Source organism: Antedon bifida, chromosome 6 (genome assembly GCF_963402885.1).
Source record: "Antedon bifida chromosome 6, ecAntBifi1.1, whole genome shotgun sequence".
Classification (NCBI taxonomy): Eukaryota; Metazoa; Echinodermata; class Crinoidea; order Comatulida; family Antedonidae; genus Antedon; species Antedon bifida.
Genome location: NC_136231.1, coordinates 10,036,522 through 10,054,807, shown reverse-complemented (window position 1 = coordinate 10,054,807; position 18,286 = coordinate 10,036,522). Strand labels below are relative to the sequence as shown.

At 31.9% G+C, this 18,286-nt stretch overlaps 1 protein-coding gene, 2 long non-coding RNA genes and 1 pseudogene across 4 annotated transcripts; 3 read left to right on the top strand and 1 right to left on the bottom strand.

The window, feature by feature from the left end:
• The first annotated feature begins 412 nt into the window (after positions 1-412).
• On the top strand, positions 413-6,190 carry LOC144845967 (uncharacterized). The gene is made up of 4 exons (XR_013612612.1): positions 413-1,152; positions 5,388-5,479; positions 5,632-5,689; positions 6,027-6,190. It is a non-coding gene; the product is annotated as an uncharacterized LOC144845967 (long non-coding RNA).
• A 658-nt stretch (positions 6,191-6,848) lies between these two features.
• LOC144844891 (uncharacterized) lies at positions 6,849-7,536 on the top strand. Its single transcript, XR_013612478.1, has 3 exons — positions 6,849-6,899; positions 7,153-7,395; positions 7,512-7,536. It is a non-coding gene; the product is annotated as an uncharacterized LOC144844891 (long non-coding RNA).
• Positions 7,537-7,550: 14 nt separating this feature from the next.
• On the top strand, positions 7,551-11,473 carry LOC144845342 (uncharacterized). Of its 2 annotated transcripts, XM_078702611.1 has the most exons (7): positions 7,551-7,671; positions 7,836-7,895; positions 8,052-8,146; positions 10,659-10,752; positions 10,936-10,993; positions 11,130-11,271; positions 11,373-11,473. In XM_078702611.1, exons 1-6 carry the CDS (start codon positions 7,660-7,662, stop codon positions 11,171-11,173), a joined length of 363 nt encoding a protein of 120 aa, XP_078558737.1. In that variant the 5' UTR covers positions 7,551-7,659; the 3' UTR covers positions 11,174-11,271; positions 11,373-11,473. The 2 variants fall into 2 exon arrangements, with proteins under 2 accessions (XP_078558737.1, XP_078558736.1); XM_078702610.1 differs by having other exon boundaries at positions 7,654-7,895.
• Positions 11,474-14,288: 2,815 nt separating this feature from the next.
• Positions 14,289-16,347, bottom strand: LOC144844890 (uncharacterized; annotated as a pseudogene).
• Positions 16,348-18,286: the final 1,939 nt, after the last annotated feature.

Genomic DNA, 18,286 nt, shown 5'->3' with positions numbered 1-18,286 from the left:
ACAAATGTTACAATGACTTTGATGGAGGGAAGGGTAATTCTATCATTCTAGGTGGAGATCTGATTTGTAAAAAGAAACACATAAAAAGTTTAATTACTAAAGATGGGAGCTTAGAAACGAGCCCAATTGATATTTTAAAATAACAAGTACAAGGCATTTCGAAGGTTTATACGTAAATAATGTCATAAAATAAATAAATGTAATAAAAAATGAAGACATACCTTTATAAATATAATATAAACAACCTTTCAGAAATAGAAAAAGAAAATTGTGAAGGTTACGTCACTATTGATGAATGTAAAAAGGCCCTTTCAATGATAAAACACCAGGATCGGATGGTCTAAGTGTTGAATTTTATTTGTTCTTTTGGAATAATATTAAACATTTAATTTGCGATGCTTTAAATGAAAGTTTTAATTCTTTAAAACAAATGAAAATGAAAAACTCGCAAATTATTTACAGTATGTGTAAAATATTTTAAAACGAGATAGATGATAATGATGATCAAGTGTATAGAAAAATATAAGAAAATTAATGAAAAAAGGAGGTAATACGCAATTCATAAATGTAAAATTGTTACTGGTGAATGGTAACGACATTTAGAATTAACAAAAATGTGTTAAATAATAAGATTTTATGTATTGACATGAGATAATATGAATGTCAATTTTTTTTTTGCCAAAAGAGAGAAAAAAAAACAGTGAAAGAGGTAGGTAAAGATAGCTTTAAAGAGCTATCTATTCAAAAGCTACATACAAGAATTTATTTATATAAAAAATGTGGTATCATTTCATAAAAAAGAAAAATGTAAAAATCCTAAAAATAATATTATATATTAATGTAATGTGTAGCTCGGGAAACTATTGTTCCATGATTCAATATATACCTTATTTATAAAATGTTGAATTCTTGACATTGTTTTGTAACTTCTTTATATAGGCCTATTTTGTTCAAATATAATATAATACCAGTGTCTTTAATAAATGAATGAATAAATATGCATATTGTTACTAAACAAGTAAACATTGCAAACAAAATGCAGTAGGTTTAGTAAAAACTTATTCTGATATGTATTATAATCTTTTTCTGAATAAATATCAAATTATTTTTTTTCATAGTAAATTCAATATGGATATTTCAAGTGATGAACAAGTAAGCATACTTCATATAATGCAATTAGATGTCAATATATTTATTGGCATAATGAGAGTTATTTATGTAGTTAAACTAAAAATTAAAATGAACAAACAAATACAGTATATAGATTTTTGGCCACAATTCAATCTAACAGCAGGACGCTGAGTAGAGCTTGACTTGCCAAGATAGACTAATGTAACAAACTTTTATCTGCGGCTAGGCTTTGATGAATTCATACAAAGGCGACGAATTTCATCTCAAGGATCAGAGTTTAATCCAATCCCAACTTGATAAACTATCTGATTGGTCAATCAATAACAACTTTGGATAGCCAAGTTGATAAAAAAGGAAAATAAAAAAATGTTTATGGTAAGAAAATTAAAATAATTTGGTTTCAACAAAAAAGAAAGATCAATTTAGAATATGTTGCCTCTGTGGAGGAAACTTGATGCGAATAGCAACATGGAATGTGAGAAGTATGGAATCTGGAAAATTAGGCACAGTCATCAGTGAAGCAACTCGCTACAACGTAAGTGTTTTGGGTGTAGCAGAGCACAGGTGGGCAGGACAAGGACATTTTAGACCAAAGGAAGGTGGTATGGTAATCTATTCAGGAAGGGAGACATCAGGCTATGGAGGTGTTGGAATTTACCTTTAAGAAAAGACCTCTTAATCTTTGCTGGGATATAATCCAATAAGGAATAGGGTGTTGTCAATAAGGCTGCAGGGCAGACCCATGAACATTACACTCTTGCAGGTATATGCCCCAACAAGCACTGCAACGCAAGAGGAAGCTGATTAGTTTTATGAAATAGATTTCATCTTGGTTCGAAGTACAAGAACAAATCTGACAAACACTTGCACGTTCTCAGGGGCAGACTGTGGTTCAGATCACCAATTACTATGTATGGACGTCCGGTGCAAAGTTAAAGTTAGAAGAAACCAGTTGTAAGATTTGACATGACATGCATTCCAGATGCATACAGAGTAGAGACTGCAAACCGTTACGAGGCATTAATAGCAGTAGCAGATGAACTGTCTCCAAATGAGTTGTGGGAAGAAACAAAAGATACAACCTTATCTGTGGCAAGGAAACATATTCCAAAAAGAAGGCGGAAACAGTCAAAGTGGATGACAGAAGAAACGTTAAAACTCATAGAAGAGAGAAGGAAGATGAAGAAAGGCGGTATTAGTATAGCCTGTGCAGAATGCAGGGAGGCAACAGCTGAAATCCAAAGGGCCAGTAGGAGGGACAAGAAGCAACATTTACTGGAGAAGTGTGACACAATAGAATCACACCATAGAGCAGGTAACAGCAAGGCAATGTATGCAGAGATCAAGCAATTGACAAGAAAGTTCACTCCCCAATTATCTGTCATCAAGAACAAACAAGGAAAAACCCTCACTGAAACAGCTGGTCCATCATGATGAAGATGGGGTTTCCAGCATATGTGATAGAGTTAATTAGCAAGATCAGCAATCAGCAGTCAGACTTGAGTGTGGAACAACTGATTGGTTTACCATTGAGAAGGGCGTCTGACAGGGCTGCATTCTTTCTCCGGCTCTGTTCAACATTTATACAGAAGACATAATGCAGAAGCTATGACAGAAGAATGGTCTAAAAGTTACGATCTGCTACACGTTGGAGGGAAAACTGTGATTGACCTAAGATATGCAGACGATGCTGCCTTGATGTCCAAGTCAAGATCTGGCCTCAGCAGATTTGTTGACTGAGTGAATGAAGAAGGCGTATCTCATGGTCTAAAAATTAATGCGAAAAAGACCAAAGTCATGACTGTTTCTTGGCAAGTGGCAAATGAAAACAAGCAGAGCATAGAAATAAGTGGATCCGCATTGGAGGAGGTTGACAATTTCATGTACCTTGGTGCCAGGATACAAGGAGATGGAGATAACACCAAAGAAATCAGAAGCTGATTGGCCATGGGATTGCAAGCTCTCACTGGGATTAAAAAGCTGTGGCGTGGACAAGACAAAGTGACTAAGTTGCGCATTCTCAAAGCATGTGTCTTTCCAGTGACCACATAAACCTGGGTACTGCGCAAGAGGAATGAAAAATTCATAACAGCCTTTGAAAACAAATGCTACCGAAGGATCTTGCGAGTCCCATGGACTCAACACCGCACAAATGATAGCATCAGAAAGGAGCTTAGAGTATAAAATGATTGGTTGCTGCATTATGTTAAAAAGCAGAAATTGTGCTATTTTGGTCACATTAAGCGGCAAGATGGAATGGAGAAGAGAGTGTTGGAGGCTTATTTTCTAGGGGAGAGAAGAAGAGGAAGACCAAGATGCAAATGAGAAAAGACTATAATAGATGTGTTTGGCTCTAGGGGCAAACAAATAGGATGACAAGACAGGAGATGGTTTCAGAATACTGTTAGAGTAGCCACGCTCTGATCAGAGTTTGCTTTGACGACGACGAAATTGCGATTATCTTTTTACTTCTATATCTTATAAGAAATACGTCAATTCAGCTACTTTTGTATTTTTATATTTTATTGAATAAAAATACCAAGATATATATGGGTCATTCTTCAGTAAGTGTCTAATTTCAGGTTTATAAAAAATCGATTTTAAAACTTGCATTTTTTTTTTATTTTAAAAGTTTATTCAGATAAATGAACACCATGGCGAAATCTTTATTATATATTTCATATTTTATTTGTATTTCTAAATACATGGTTCCATGTTGCTGTCATATCCCTCACATTTATGGAATATACAAAGATAGAAAAAATAACGGGTTAGGAATTATACAATTATTTCCATTATTAATTCTTTGATACTATACAGTATTTTTTTCTCGATTAATGAAAAAATGATTGTTTTAACATTTATTAATATGATGTTATACGTTCAAAACCATTTACTACTCCAACAAATAATAATTGTCAGAAAATAGTATGACTGTCACTGATGTTTTACAAAATTCAGTTAAACTAATATTACTAACCATTGACATAGTAGAAAAATATTGTTTATATTTCAATTATACCACATAATTGCGTTCATTACTGAAATATTTTAGGATTTAAGAGGATAAAATATCCATGTGACGGAGATGAAAGCGTGACGGATATGACGAACCTCAAAAATCATGTGACGGAAATTACTTTAACTAAGATATGATTTGAATACGTTTATTGACCAGAGTCACATAGATATACAATGTACTAACATAATAAAGATATACAAAACAAAACAAAAAAAGGCCCTGGCAATAACAAAAAGTCATATCCGTCACAACGAACTATTGGGAAATGTGATGGAGCTGACCGTGATGGAGATGATGTATTTAGCATAGGACAGCCCAGGATCACCCTGTAGGCATGTCTGACAGTGGAGATGGAGTACACACTGCTAGATACCTTGAATAAATTGTACTTCCAGTTGAAAAAAACTTTAAAGTTTGAGATTCAATGTATGAAGAACAAAATCGCATGAAATCTGTACGATTGGGACATGAGGTTTTAGGGGGTTGCCTGAAACATTTTTATAAAAATTAACAATATCAATGTTATTATCTTTGGTTTATGTAATTAATTATATTTACAATAATGTTGATTATGAAGAATTTTTATTTTTTAATGATGAATTTTCAGTCTCTATCCCACAAAATATCAGGACACAATTTTAGACACTTAATGAAGAATGATCCATATGTTGACATTAAAATTCATAAAACAAGATGATGTTTATACTCACTTTATTGTTATGCTTACACAAAAAGTGCCATTTATACAACTTCATGAGCATAAATAATAAACCACACAGAAATCAAATATACAGATATCATAGAGAACATTTAAAAAAAATTATAATACAAAGTAGTTTTTTATACTTAGCAATTCATTGAGCTGCTTTTTTCCCTGTAACATAACAATAACTTTTGTGTTTTGAAAAATGCCATTTATTATTTTTATCTGTGAATAAATTAATACATTATATTTTCCAGTATTTTATATATTAAAAATGTGTATTTAATCTTTTTTAGGCATGTCTTTTATGTGGAAAATACACATTGAACACTTCACGCCACATTGTTGAGATCCATAAGGTCAATGACATATTCAAAAAGAGAATTTTAAAAGAAATGAAAACGGAGTAGGCATATGCCATGCAAACTATATTACACAGTTTTAGGTTTGTACAATAATTAACATTAACTATATCATTTTGAATTACAGTATAAAATTGCTTAAAAGTTTTTTTTACACTGAATTTATTAGAAAAAGAGAAGAGGAGAATGTAAAATCTCAAACTAAAGAATGTGCTATCTGCGAGGCAAATGTTGTACGACTGGACGGTTCACAAGCGCAAAGTAAAATAATTTCATTCAACTTTACTTCTTATTATATTGTATTTACATTAGGTGAAATTTTAATTCAGAAAGTTTTGAATCTATACATCATCAATGTGACACATCTTCAACATAAAGAATCATAATTATTTAGGTGTTTTTTTTCTTTATAGATAGATGATAGAAGATACAAGGATGCTATGATGGAGAAAAATGACATTCCTCAGGAAGGTTAGTTTTTACGTTACATCTTCATTAGGAACTATTATTTTAATAAAGTGTCAAATTAATTTACATTAATATTTAGGTATATTTCAGAATAACCACCCTTTTTCCTTGATTTCAATATATTATATTTAGAAACGCAAAAAAGGGATTTCATTAATACTTAACCAAGAGCAGAATGTTTGGTAAAAACCAGGCAAAACAATGCCTTAATTCCGAAGTCAAATATCTTACAGATGGTGATCCAAACAAGCTCTTCGAAGCACAACACCTCAGAAATAATAAATTCATAATTAGTGATAACTATTGATAAATGCATAATTGTTTATTTTTAAAATATTAGTAAAATTGATGATCTGCGTGTTAAAAGAACACCTAGTAGAGTGCGACATTACAACACAAGTGGACAAACGTACTTAGACTTTGCCACTTTTGATGTACCAGAATTCACCACAGAAATGGTGCTCGATGGACAGAATAAGTTAAGAATATTAGCGAAGTCACTGAATAAGGGAATTGCCCTACAAAGGGGAAAAAAAAAAAATGGGTAAGTTTTATAATTAACAATTTAATTGTTTGTATATTACTCAACTTAACAACAACAAATAAACAGGGAAAGCTGTCCTGTATATACCCTACAAATAGTTTTTTCCTCTCATTAAAAAAACGCTACACTCCACAATTGATTGAGATCGGATGAACTACTGAATATTTGTACAATTACACAGGTAGGTAAAATAGATACAGATCCCAGAAGAAGAACAGTTTTTACAAAGATCACAACCACTGGCAAAGAAAATAAAGGGTATTATTATTTCATATAATGATTATTATTATTATATGTATTGTTAAAGTAACTTGAATAGTATTATAAATGCAATTTCCTATGTTAAAATACCTAACAGCACATTCAATTTATTTTAAGCCAAATTAGAGAAAAAGTTTTGAGATAAAATGATTCATTGAAATTATCAAAGAAAGGAAAGAACCAGAATAGGTACATCACATTACCACTAGAATTTTCTATGGCAAATAAAATGTGACTTTTTCAGAAAAACTAAAAAATGGCAAAATACTATCTCTAGACGAAATAGTGTATTTCAAAGGATATTTAATATCTCTGATTTGCCTGCGCAATGGATGTCGCTTCAGTGTCATTTCCAAAATGACAGTGTTTGAATTTGAGCAGGCTGAGGAAATCAATAGCGATTGTACTGTAGAGCACAACATTATGTAAGATTGTGTGTATGTGAATTTCTAAATTTAGCTAAATTACTTACAATATTAAGTGGCATTAAAATTGCAAGAAATTTAAAAATTTTTTTTATTATCTTACCAACTACAGTAAATGCCATGTAAGCACAGCAAATTGTCAATAAGTAAAAACCAATGATTTTATAATTTTATTTATTTGTTTAATAATAAAGCATCGTTGAAGGCAATCAAATATACATTTTTTACACTAATAGGTTACAAATCACAAAACTGCCACACAAGGCCCAGCGGTCTTAGTACTTGAAGAGGACCTATTTGAATTGATGAACCGTTTTAAAAACCTATCCAACGTCAAAGAGTCCTATACATTTTTCAAAACAACAACAGGGGATAAAATTAGGCCGTGTCAAGAACTGACACGGATGTGGCACAGCCTGAGTGTGCGAAAGGAAAAGACCATCAACTGCACACACTTCAGAAAGCAGTTGGCAACTATGGTAAGGAAAAACACTCTAATGCCTATATCCCTACAAATAATGCTAGAGAAAGCATATTTCTGACATTAGACCTGTGCTGACTTTAATAGTCAGTTTTCATATATTCTATTTTTCAGTCATGAGAAAAAAATAGAAATAATAATACAAATAGGGAGCATGAAGCATCATACATGCATCATTCGCTGGCAACACAAAATAAGTATTATAAGGCGACTCAGCGAGTAAGTGAGGCTGTTGAAGCCAAGAAAGTAATTTATAAACAGAATGAAAGAATCTGTAAGTATGCTTAAATAGTTCTTTTTTTTCTATACCTTTTCTGATCTAGTCCAACAGAAAATTTCCATAATTATATTTTAGACAAAAGTATATCATGTTGATGATGTTGTTTTATGTTTTTTTTTTATTTTACTTATGAAAGTATATGTCATTTATGTTTTCAGTCAGCTGAAGATCAAGAAAACCCAGAGTCATCATCAGATAAAGAATATATATCTTTGCCGGTATACAATTATAAATTATTTTAATATATTTAAAAAAGTATCCAATCATAGGCCTACTATTTCATCTATGCACAATAAATTAATTGAATTCACTTATAGATTAAAAATCAAGTATGAAAAAATGTTTATATATTCATTTACACACTATCTTTTTAGTTGACTTGTCGAAAAACAGTTTTCAGAAATGGACATTGGACTGCTGAAAACGAAAAAAAAGTGATGTCCTCCAAGACAAGGTTACAATGGATAAGGTAATTTAACATTATTTGGTAAGTTAGACAGTTCAAATAAGCTTTCAGCACAGTAAAAATTCAACATATCTTTAATTTAATTTTGTCGAACATGCAAGGTACAGTATGTTGAATTCTGAAACCTTGTTTTAACTTTCTTACTTTAGTTACATATCACTACCTACCACATAAGTACAGTACTGTACTTTTCAGCCATCATTTCAAATAATGTACTGTTAGTTATTAAAATAAATCTAATGCATTTATCTATCTATGATCTAAATCATCATAATTGAAATACAATAAATTTATATAATTTATAAACGTGAACGAGCAATGAGCTAGAACTACAGTACAATAACAGTTTTCTGATGAAAGAAATAATAAAAAATGGCAATATTAATAATAAATAATTTTGTTTTTATTTTTTAAAGGTCAAAGCCATATGACAAAAACATATCCATGCAACATATGTCCTTAAAATGTGTATATGACAAGGTTCGAAACCTGAAAGAATGATGCAAGATATGTTACAGATAATATATTTCTATCTTGATGTCACTGCTAGAAAGTTTTTTTTATTGTTTCATAATGCTAATTAGAATAATTAAAAAAAGTGATTCCTGATTTTGCTTTTATTCAGGCATTTTGACAAGTTATGAATCGTTGCATTGATAAATATATAGTACATATTATACCATCAACTCTCAACTAAACTGATTTAATTTTGTTCTACAACCAACTAAACTAAACTTAACTGCTGTGTTTAATTGTGTCCTACAACCAACTAAACTAAACTGAATTGCTCTGTTTAATTTTGTTCTACAACCAAGTTATAAATTGTTGCATTGACGATAAATATATAGTACATATTATACCATCAACTCTCTCAATAACGGACAACTTTGGATTGACCAAATGTTTTCTGGAAAGTCTGGTATTTGAATGTGTTTTTTAAAAAGAAGTTTCCTTGTTTTTTTTTTATTGTATATTGACATGCTTTTTCTTTTAATAAATCTACCACACTACTGTGGGGAAAAAAGTAGGTCTACAGTATTGTGTATATATAAAACCTGACTGAACTAACTAAACTGAACAGTAATCCTGTTTTTCCTATATCCTATTGTTGAGTTGTTTTTGTCCTACAACGAACTATAAACTAAACTGAACTGCTGTGTTTAATTGTGTCCTACAACCAACTAAACTGAATTGCTCTGTTTAATTTTGTTCTACATCCAACTAAACTAAACTGAATTGCTCTGTTTACTTTTGTTCTACAACCAACTAAACTAAACTACTGAATTGCTCTGTTTAATTTGGTCCTACAACCAATCAAACTAACTAAACTGCTGTGTTTAACTTTTTTCTACAACCAACTAAACTAAACTGAATTGCTGTTTAATTTTGTTCTACAACCAACTAAATTAAACTGAATTGCTCTGTTTAATTGTGTTCTACAACCAAATAAACTAGATTGAACTGCTGTATTTAACCTTTTCCCACAACCAACTAAACTAAACTGAACTGCTCTGTTTAATTGTGTTAATTGTTTTGTTTAAAAGAATTTTATAATATAATAATTTTTTATTTTGGTTTACTTAATTTTAGCTGCCAAGGAACCTTACTGAATTTAAAAATGTCGAAAAACACATTTTAGGGGTTGTTGAAATGTGAAAAGTCACATTTGTGCAACACCTACATTTGTGCAAACATTCTACCCTCAAATGTGAAAATTCATATTATCAATATTTGTTAGTTTAAAAAAAAAAGGTTAGCATGTGATATTAGCAGAAACAGACATTCATTCAGTTTATCTTATACTTTTCAGTAAACAAGACAAAGTTGCACGTGCCAAGAAGGTAGAAACATAGTTGATAAAGAAAATTAGAATTTTACACAACTATAACACTAGTTTCTTACTTTATAGCAATTAAATTGTTCACGGAGTTGGTTTGTGTTTTATTTTTAGCTGTTTGAATTCAGTTTTTTGTTTTTTACAGATTTTTTTAACTAATGTTGTGAAAGTAATACAGCAAATGTTAGTCAACATACAACTAGTTGGGAGCAAAAATAATAAACCACACAGATATCTTTATTTACAGATATTAGAGAAAATTTAATGAGCTGAGAACACAGATGCAGAAAAAATCATAATACAAAGCAGTTTTTTTTTCTAATTTATAGCAATTCATTGGGCTGTTGTTTCATATAACGTAACACTAACAATAACTTTTTTGTTTTGAAAGATGCCATTTGTTATTTTTATTTATGAATAAACTAATACATTACATTTTTCCAGTATTTTATGTATTAAAAATTTGTATTAATTCTTTTTTAGGCATGTCCTTTATGTAGAAAATATTCAATAAACACCTCTCGACACATAGTGGAAATCCACGAGTGAACGACATTTTCAAACACCGAATCCTAAAAGAAATGAATATTACACAGTTTTGGATTTGCACAAACAATGAAATTTACCATATTATTTTGAATTACAGTACACAATTTTTTTTTACTCTAAATTTAATAGGAAAAGAGAAGAAGAGAACTTTAGATCCAAAAACAAAAGAATGTGGTATCTGCGAGGCAAGGACCGACATTTTCAATCGGTACATCATCTCAAGGTAAAACTGTTTTTTTAGCATTTAACATTTTTAACATTCAAATTTACCGTATTATATTGTATTTAATATCAAATTTATGATATTTAATATTTATATTAGATGACGTTTAAGTTCAGAAGGTTTTGAATCTATAAGTTATCAAAATATGCAATCACCATAATTATTTAGGTGTTTTTTTTATAGATACACGATAGCAACTATAAAGCAGCAATGAGGGGAACAAATGAAATTCCTCAGGAAGGTTTGTTCTTACATTACATCTTCATTAGGAACTATCATTAAACTGTCAAATTAGTTAATTTACATTAATATTTAGGAAATTAAAAATCTTTCAGAATAACCACCCTTTATCCTTGATTTCAATATATTATATTTAGATACGCAAAAAAGGGATTTTTTCAACTATTTACTTAAAAGTTGACAGTTTGGAAATAACCAGGCCAAACAATGTGTGGCCGAGATCAAGTTTTTGAGAGGAGGTGATCCTAAAAAATTATTTGATTCGCAACACCTCAGAAGGTAAGTTTGGAACACAAAATAAACAATTCCACAATAATAAATTCATAACTATAAATGATAGCTATTGATAATGCATACATTTATTTAAAAAATATTTATAGTAAAGTTAATGAGCTTTGAGAGAAAAGAACTGCAAGCACTGTGAGGAATTATATAACAAGTGGGCAAACCTACCTTGATTTTGCCACATTTGATGTGCCAGAATTTAGTAGTGAAATGGTGCTTGATGCCCAAAATAAATTAAGGATTTTGGCAAAATCCTTGAACAAGGGAATTGCCCTACAACAGGAGAAGAAAAAGTCGAAAATAAAGGGTAAGTTTTAATAACAACTTCATTTTTTGTTTGTATATTTCTCTCCAATTAACAACAAAAAATAAACAGCAAACATAATAATATATTTACTTAAATAAAATAAATGCATATAAATGCATATATGAATGAATAAAAAATACAGGAAGAGGGCAGACAAGCTGAGGAACACGTTCCTATAATCTTGAAGGTTTTGACTGCTCTAAGAAATGTTATAATTTGAATTTAGCAACTAAAGTAAAACACTGTCCTTTAAAGCACAAATACCCTATAAATAGTTTTGTCCTCTCAATGAAAACCAGCTACATTCCACAATTGATTGAGGTCTGATGAACTACTGAATATTTGTACAATTAGGTAAAATTGATATTGCATTTTTTTTTATTAGATGAGATAACAACGCAAGAGGAGCAACTTTTTTTACAAAAATCAAAACCGCTGGCAATGAAAATAAATGGTATAAGTTATTATTAAATTCAATTTATTAATATTATATATGTAATTATGTTAAAATACCTAACAGCACGTTCCATTTATTTAAGTCAAATTAGAGAAAATTAATAATTCCCTTCTTCCCTCTTCATTTATTTATTTTTTTTCAAAATGTGTTATGACTTTTCAACTTTCAGAAAAGCTAAAAAATGGGCAATGTCTTTGGACGAACATAGTTATTTCAAAGGCTATATGATATCACTAATTTGCCTACATAATGGATGTCGCTCGGGCGTCATATCGAATATGACAGTGTCTGAATTTGATGAGGCGGAGAAAATTAATAATGAATTTTGCATTACAGTAAGTAAACAGAGAAAATCTTAATGTGAGGAAGTAGATCACAAAATTGTGCGTCTATGGTAAAATCCCACACCATATGACTTACAGGTTTAAATTATTAGTAATAGGTAAGGTAACAGGTGAGGTAACAAATTGTGAATTTCTAAATAAGGCATTAAAATTGTAAGAAACATGCCATGTAATCACAGCAGGTTGTGAAAACCAATTATTGGGCCTACTGGAATGAAGTTAGATTGTTTTGTTTAAAAAAAAAAAGGCCTATCAAATCTAAATTTTTTACACTAATAGGTAACAAACCACAAACTGCCACACAAGGCCCAGTCATCTTAGTCCTGGAAGAGGATTTATTTGAAATGAACCTTTTCAGAAATAGACTTTCCAACATCCAGGAGGATGAAGAATCATTTTTTAAAACAAAAATGGCGAAAAAATTAGACCATGTCAGGAACTGACACGCATGTGGCACAGCCTGGGTGTGCGAAAGAACAAAACTATAACTGCACACATTTTAGGAAGCAGTTGGCAACTACGGTAAGGGAGAACAACATTAAATTTTAACTAACTTATCAGAATGACACTCTAATGCCTATATCCCTACAAATAATGCTATAGAATGCATATCACTGACATTAGGCCTACACTGAATAAAGCATCAGTTTGGCTCAAAACTATAGGCTACTGACCAAGACAATTATTTGAAATAAACTGATTTCATATATTCTATTTTCCAGTCATGGGAACAAAATAAGAACAATAATCAGAATAAGGAGAATGTAGCTTCGTACATGCACTACAAAGCAACACAAAGAATAAGTGAGGCTGTTGAAGCCAAAAAAATTATCAATCAAATAGTAAATATAATAGTAAATATAATAAATAGTAATTTCTATACCTTTCCTGACCTAGTTCTAAAGAAAATTTCTCCAAACAAAAATATATCCTGGTGATGTTGTGGTTGATATTTTTTTTTTTTATTACCTCCGCCAAGGAGGTTATATTTTCACCCCTGTATGTTTTTGTGTGTGTGTGTGTGTCTGTGAACAGCCTGGAGGCCACATAGTGGGGTGCCTTAGGGTCAAAAACGTTACACGGATGACAAAGTTTTCAAATTTTGCACATATGTTCACTTACAGACAGATTAAAAAAATCACTGTAGCCAAGAAAAAAAATGTATTTTATGACCATATTTGGAGTATTTTGTCTTTGTGAGAATTGTGACCTTTGACCCTAGTATGGTCATATCTCGATAACTACTGACAGTAGAAACATGAGGTTGGTCTTAAAATATTCACAATATACATGCATTGTTAGTATTTGGTCTAACGAACTTTTTTTCCCAAAAGTGACTGGAAATCATAATATTGACCTTTGACCGATAACCTCAAATTTCGTTACCGAATGCGCATAACATCAAAATATTGGGCTTAAATTGTCAAAAATGTATATTTTTGTATTAATTAAGGTAATGACTGAATTTGTCAATTGACCAGAAGTAATGATATTAACTTTTGACTTAAATTTTGTTTGATATCACTACAACATTGGCAGTCAATCGTCAAACACTTATTTTTCACGCAATACATTGTTTTTTTCAACAAATTTAAACAATTACTTTTTCATATGATAAATGTTTGTTTAGAGTGATTCAGATTGTTGTATCTAGAGATATGGCCTACCTGGTTATGTATAGAGGAATGTTACATTTTACTATGCGTGATTACATTTCCAGATTATTTTCTGCAAGTTGTAAGCTTCAATAAATGAATATAACTGTTTTGCAGTGTATTATATTTACAGTTTACACTTCTTCATTTTATATTTCAAACCTCAGTTATAATAATAATAAGTATTAACTATGTCTTAGAAATAATAAATTCTGACACGGATCGTCTGTATTCAATTACGAGTAATATTATCTGGGACATTTGCAGCTGCACAGTTCTGTACAAGGGAGGTTGGATTTGGCACATTTGTCACACAACCACAGTCAGATTTGCAGCCACATTTGATAAGTTCATTGCAGGCCTTGGCTGCTTCTGGTTTAGTCATCCAAACTGGCTTCCAATGTGTGTCTTCTAATGTCCAACCCCAATCTTCTGGAGTAGGAATAGTTGGTTCAGCATTCTGACAAGTGGTCCATATACCTCTTGATATATGGCTCTTTTCACATGTTGAAGTAATGCATCCTACAATATAAATGTAATATAATGTACAAACAATGCTGTTTAGTTGAATAAAAATTCAATTTTAATTACCTGGGTGGGTGGAACATGAGCAATATCCTTGTTCTTCTGTGAAAACATATTTCGACGGGCTTCATTTATACTGATAATGATATGCTGCTTTTGTTGTATAGAAGAACAGTGAGCCGCTCAATATGTTTGAAGTTAAGAGAAAGACAGTCAACTTGTTGAAAAGGATGTCTGTACATGGAAAGAAATGCCTCTGTTGCCTCTGGAAATGATTTCCATGCTTTCCAAGCACTCTTCTTACTCTTACCGAAAAATGAGGATGTAGTGTCACAACCTGAAAAAGCATGGAAAAGTGGAAGGGCACATGCCATGCTTTCACCTAGATGTCTACACATGTTGTTGATGTTATAGTAACAGAAGTGATTACCAGTGCCGAATGCAACCCACAGTTTCAGTTCAGGAAATCGATGGCAAAGATTGAAAAATTGACCAATTAGAATGATGATGATGTCAGTATCCACAGTTCGCACCATGATTTGTCTTGCACCATGCTCCAACGAGTGCACCAAATGAATTACAATCCTGGTATCTGCTTCTTCTTGTGTTGAGTTACTCATGTTGTTTCCTTTAGATATGACTGATGTACCCTTTGTTATGTACACATTCTTGTTGTCTGTAAATGATTGTTGTTCAACTAACTCAGACAAATATAGGAATAGTTCCTCTTTGTTTTTGGAATTAAGAAGGAAGTCTTTCCACTTGACAGGTGTCTTGGTTTTTGGTTCTACTTTTAAGCGTACACCTTTACCTCTCTTCTCTCTAGTAGATTCTTTAATGCTTGATGAAATATATCTATCCCACACAACATCTATGCGGCTGGTTGTCAATAATTCACACTTAATAAAACCTAAAAATACTTGCTGGCCAAATTCAAGAAAGGTAGGCGCAGTGGGCAAAGTGTGTATAAGAGTTCCTCCGTCAAATATTTTTGCATCAAAGCGGTTTGGTGGTTCTGGTTGACTGTCACAGTTAAGACATTTCAGTAACTCTGAATTTGTCCCAAAGCGAAGCTTACCATCGTCTGAAAGAGCAGGTGGATATAATTGGTTCTCATGTGAGAAAAAAACAGCAAGGTCGCCGTCTCTTCGCTGGTTTGCAATGTATAATCGAGCAAACAGACTAATCTCATCGCGAGCAGCACTTAACTTCTTATTTTTCTGTTTGCATTTAGGCTTTCTTGATTTCAGTAGTGCCAGTGAATTTTTCTTTATGGAAACGTGGATTGACTTGCTTTTGTCTTCAAGGACTTCTTTCTTAAATGTATTGTAACGTGATTTTCCTATTTTCTCTACCGTTCGAACGGTGGTAATAACTGACTCTTCTGCACAATATCTGGTGTTCAAAATCAGCAGCAGTCATCTTGAAACGGATTTTCAAATCCTCTGATTACTTTAATCAAACTCTTGCTTTGTTTTTGAAAGGTTAGCTGCGTTGAAAAGCCCTCTTCATGGTGATTGAATTTACTTCAGGATCTTCTGGTCGCGTGTAACCCTCTTCAAACTCTGTTAAAAGCCGTGCCTGTTCTGGTCCACTAATCATCCATCTTTTGAATGCAGTAGGATTTTCAGTAAGGCCCACAGCTCCTCCTTTACCCTTAACCTTTGCATTATCCTGCTCATGTGCCTGATCTCTGGGGATACAGGAGAATCTGTTGTTATTCTTGTTAACAAGCCAATTTTTGTAGATATCTTCCTTGATAGCAGATGGTAGTGCTTTCATGTCACGGATGTGAACACTTACCTAACGACTGTAATTCTGATGGTAAAATGCGAAAAACAGGTAGATAAGTGCTTCAAGGGCTTCTACAAAAAGTGGGAAGTTTCTTTCACGATGCGCTCGGATAAAAATAAGTATGAGGACTTCGGAATTTAGGACAATGTCCCAAAATTGAAAAGTAGGACTTTTATCAATCATGTTGAGTCGCCATCCTTCGAAGTTTGTATTCTCGTTACTGAACATTTCACTTTTCTCGTAAGCCTCACGCTGTAGCTTATGTAGTACAAGAGATGTTACTTGGTGGGCATGACGAGTACGAGTAATATGGGAACATGTCAAAAAGGAGTCAACTACCCCTGAAGTACCAATACCAGCTTCAGTAAGAGCATTAGTCCATCCAGAGCAGGCTAAAAAATCACCAAGAGCATTCCATAATCCTTTTTCTAGATGAAGGCCTCCAAAAAGGATAACATATTTGTCCTCTCCATAGACGTCTGGCCATTTCCATTGAATGTATTTGGATTTTGCAAAAATAGGACAATCACATGCCATTACCGGGATCTGACCAGGGTTCAAAAATTCTGTTGTTGATTGTAAGATGTTCATACCATGTTTTATCATCGCTATAGAATCTGCTTTTTCCTGAAAAAGTGGCAATAAAGAGCTAATTGAATACTCATTTTGGAGGGAAATCTTTGTCTAGGTAATACTATAGTAATTGATTGGATATAAAAGGGGTTCTATGGACCTTAAATAATGAAATCATTGTTATTATTAGTATTTATTATTCTCAAATAGAAACTATTATAACAAATATTGTGATTTATTTTAACTGGTCTTTGGAATGTTAAAAAATAGATTATGTCGAAAAGGCACTGCTTCTCTATAACACTGAAGTTAGTTGTAGTGATATAAAACAAAATTTAAGTCAAAAGTTAATATCATTACTTCTGGTCAATTGAAAAATTCAGTCATTACCTTAATTAATACAAAAATATACATTTTTGACAATTTAAGCCCAATATTTTGATGTTATGCGCATTCGGTAACGAAATTTGAGGTTATCGGGTCAAAGGTCAATATTATGATTGGGAAAAATAGTTTGTTAGACCAAATACTAACATGTATATTGTGAATATTTTAAGACCAACCTCATGTTTCTACTGTCAGTAGTTATCGAGATATGACCATAGGGTCAAAGGTCACAATTCCGGAAATGATGATTCCGGCCATTTTCTAATAAAATGTTGTATTAGAGTGAATAGAAACATGTTCTAAGCAATTTAACACTAAAATGAACTCTGTACCCCTACCGGTTACTAAGATATGGACCATCATTTTGTTTTGGCGGCCATTTTGAAAATACTCCAAATATGGTCATAAAATACATTTTTTTTCTTGGCTACAGTGATTTTTTTAATCTGTATGTCCAAGTGAACATATGTGCAAAAAATGAAAACTTTGTCATCCGTGTAACGTTTTTGATCATTTTTTCCCTTAAGGAACAGTTTTTATCCGATTCTCACCAAATTTGGTCACAATGATTTATGCCACAAAAGCTCGAGTTCGAATTTGAGGTGAAAAGGTCATAGGTCAAAGTCACAACTAACAAAAAACTATTTTACTGCCTAGAGACCACAGTTTTTATCCAATTCTCACTAAACTTAGCTACAATGATCAATGACTCATTATATAATTGTGGTTAAATTTTGAAGGGTCAGGGTCAAAGATAAAGGTCCACAAAAAAAAAAGAAATAAAAAAATAATAATAAAAAAAAAAAAACCTCAGCGGGACTTGAAGCAGCGATCTCAACTGTGAGAGGCTAGATACATAACCATTACACCAAACTCTCATCCACAACTTTTTAGTGTGCAGTTAGCCTATTTACACTTAGAACTAATAACAAAAAATTCAAAAAAATATATATATATTTTCCGGGGA

What these genes read in the sequence shown, in the direction of transcription:
- LOC144845342 (XM_078702610.1), top strand. Translation starts at nt 7,785, where the DNA reads ATGTTTTTTTTTTATTTTACTTATGAAAGTATATGTCATTTATGTTTT. An exon ending in AAGAATATATATCTTTGCCG is followed by an intron (nt 7,896 to 8,051) that starts GTATACAATTAT and finishes CTATCTTTTTAG; the next exon opens with TTGACTTGTCGAAAAACAGT. An exon ending in AATCGGTACATCATCTCAAG is followed by an intron (nt 10,753 to 10,935) that starts GTAAAACTGTTT and finishes TTTTTTTTATAG; the next exon opens with ATACACGATAGCAACTATAA.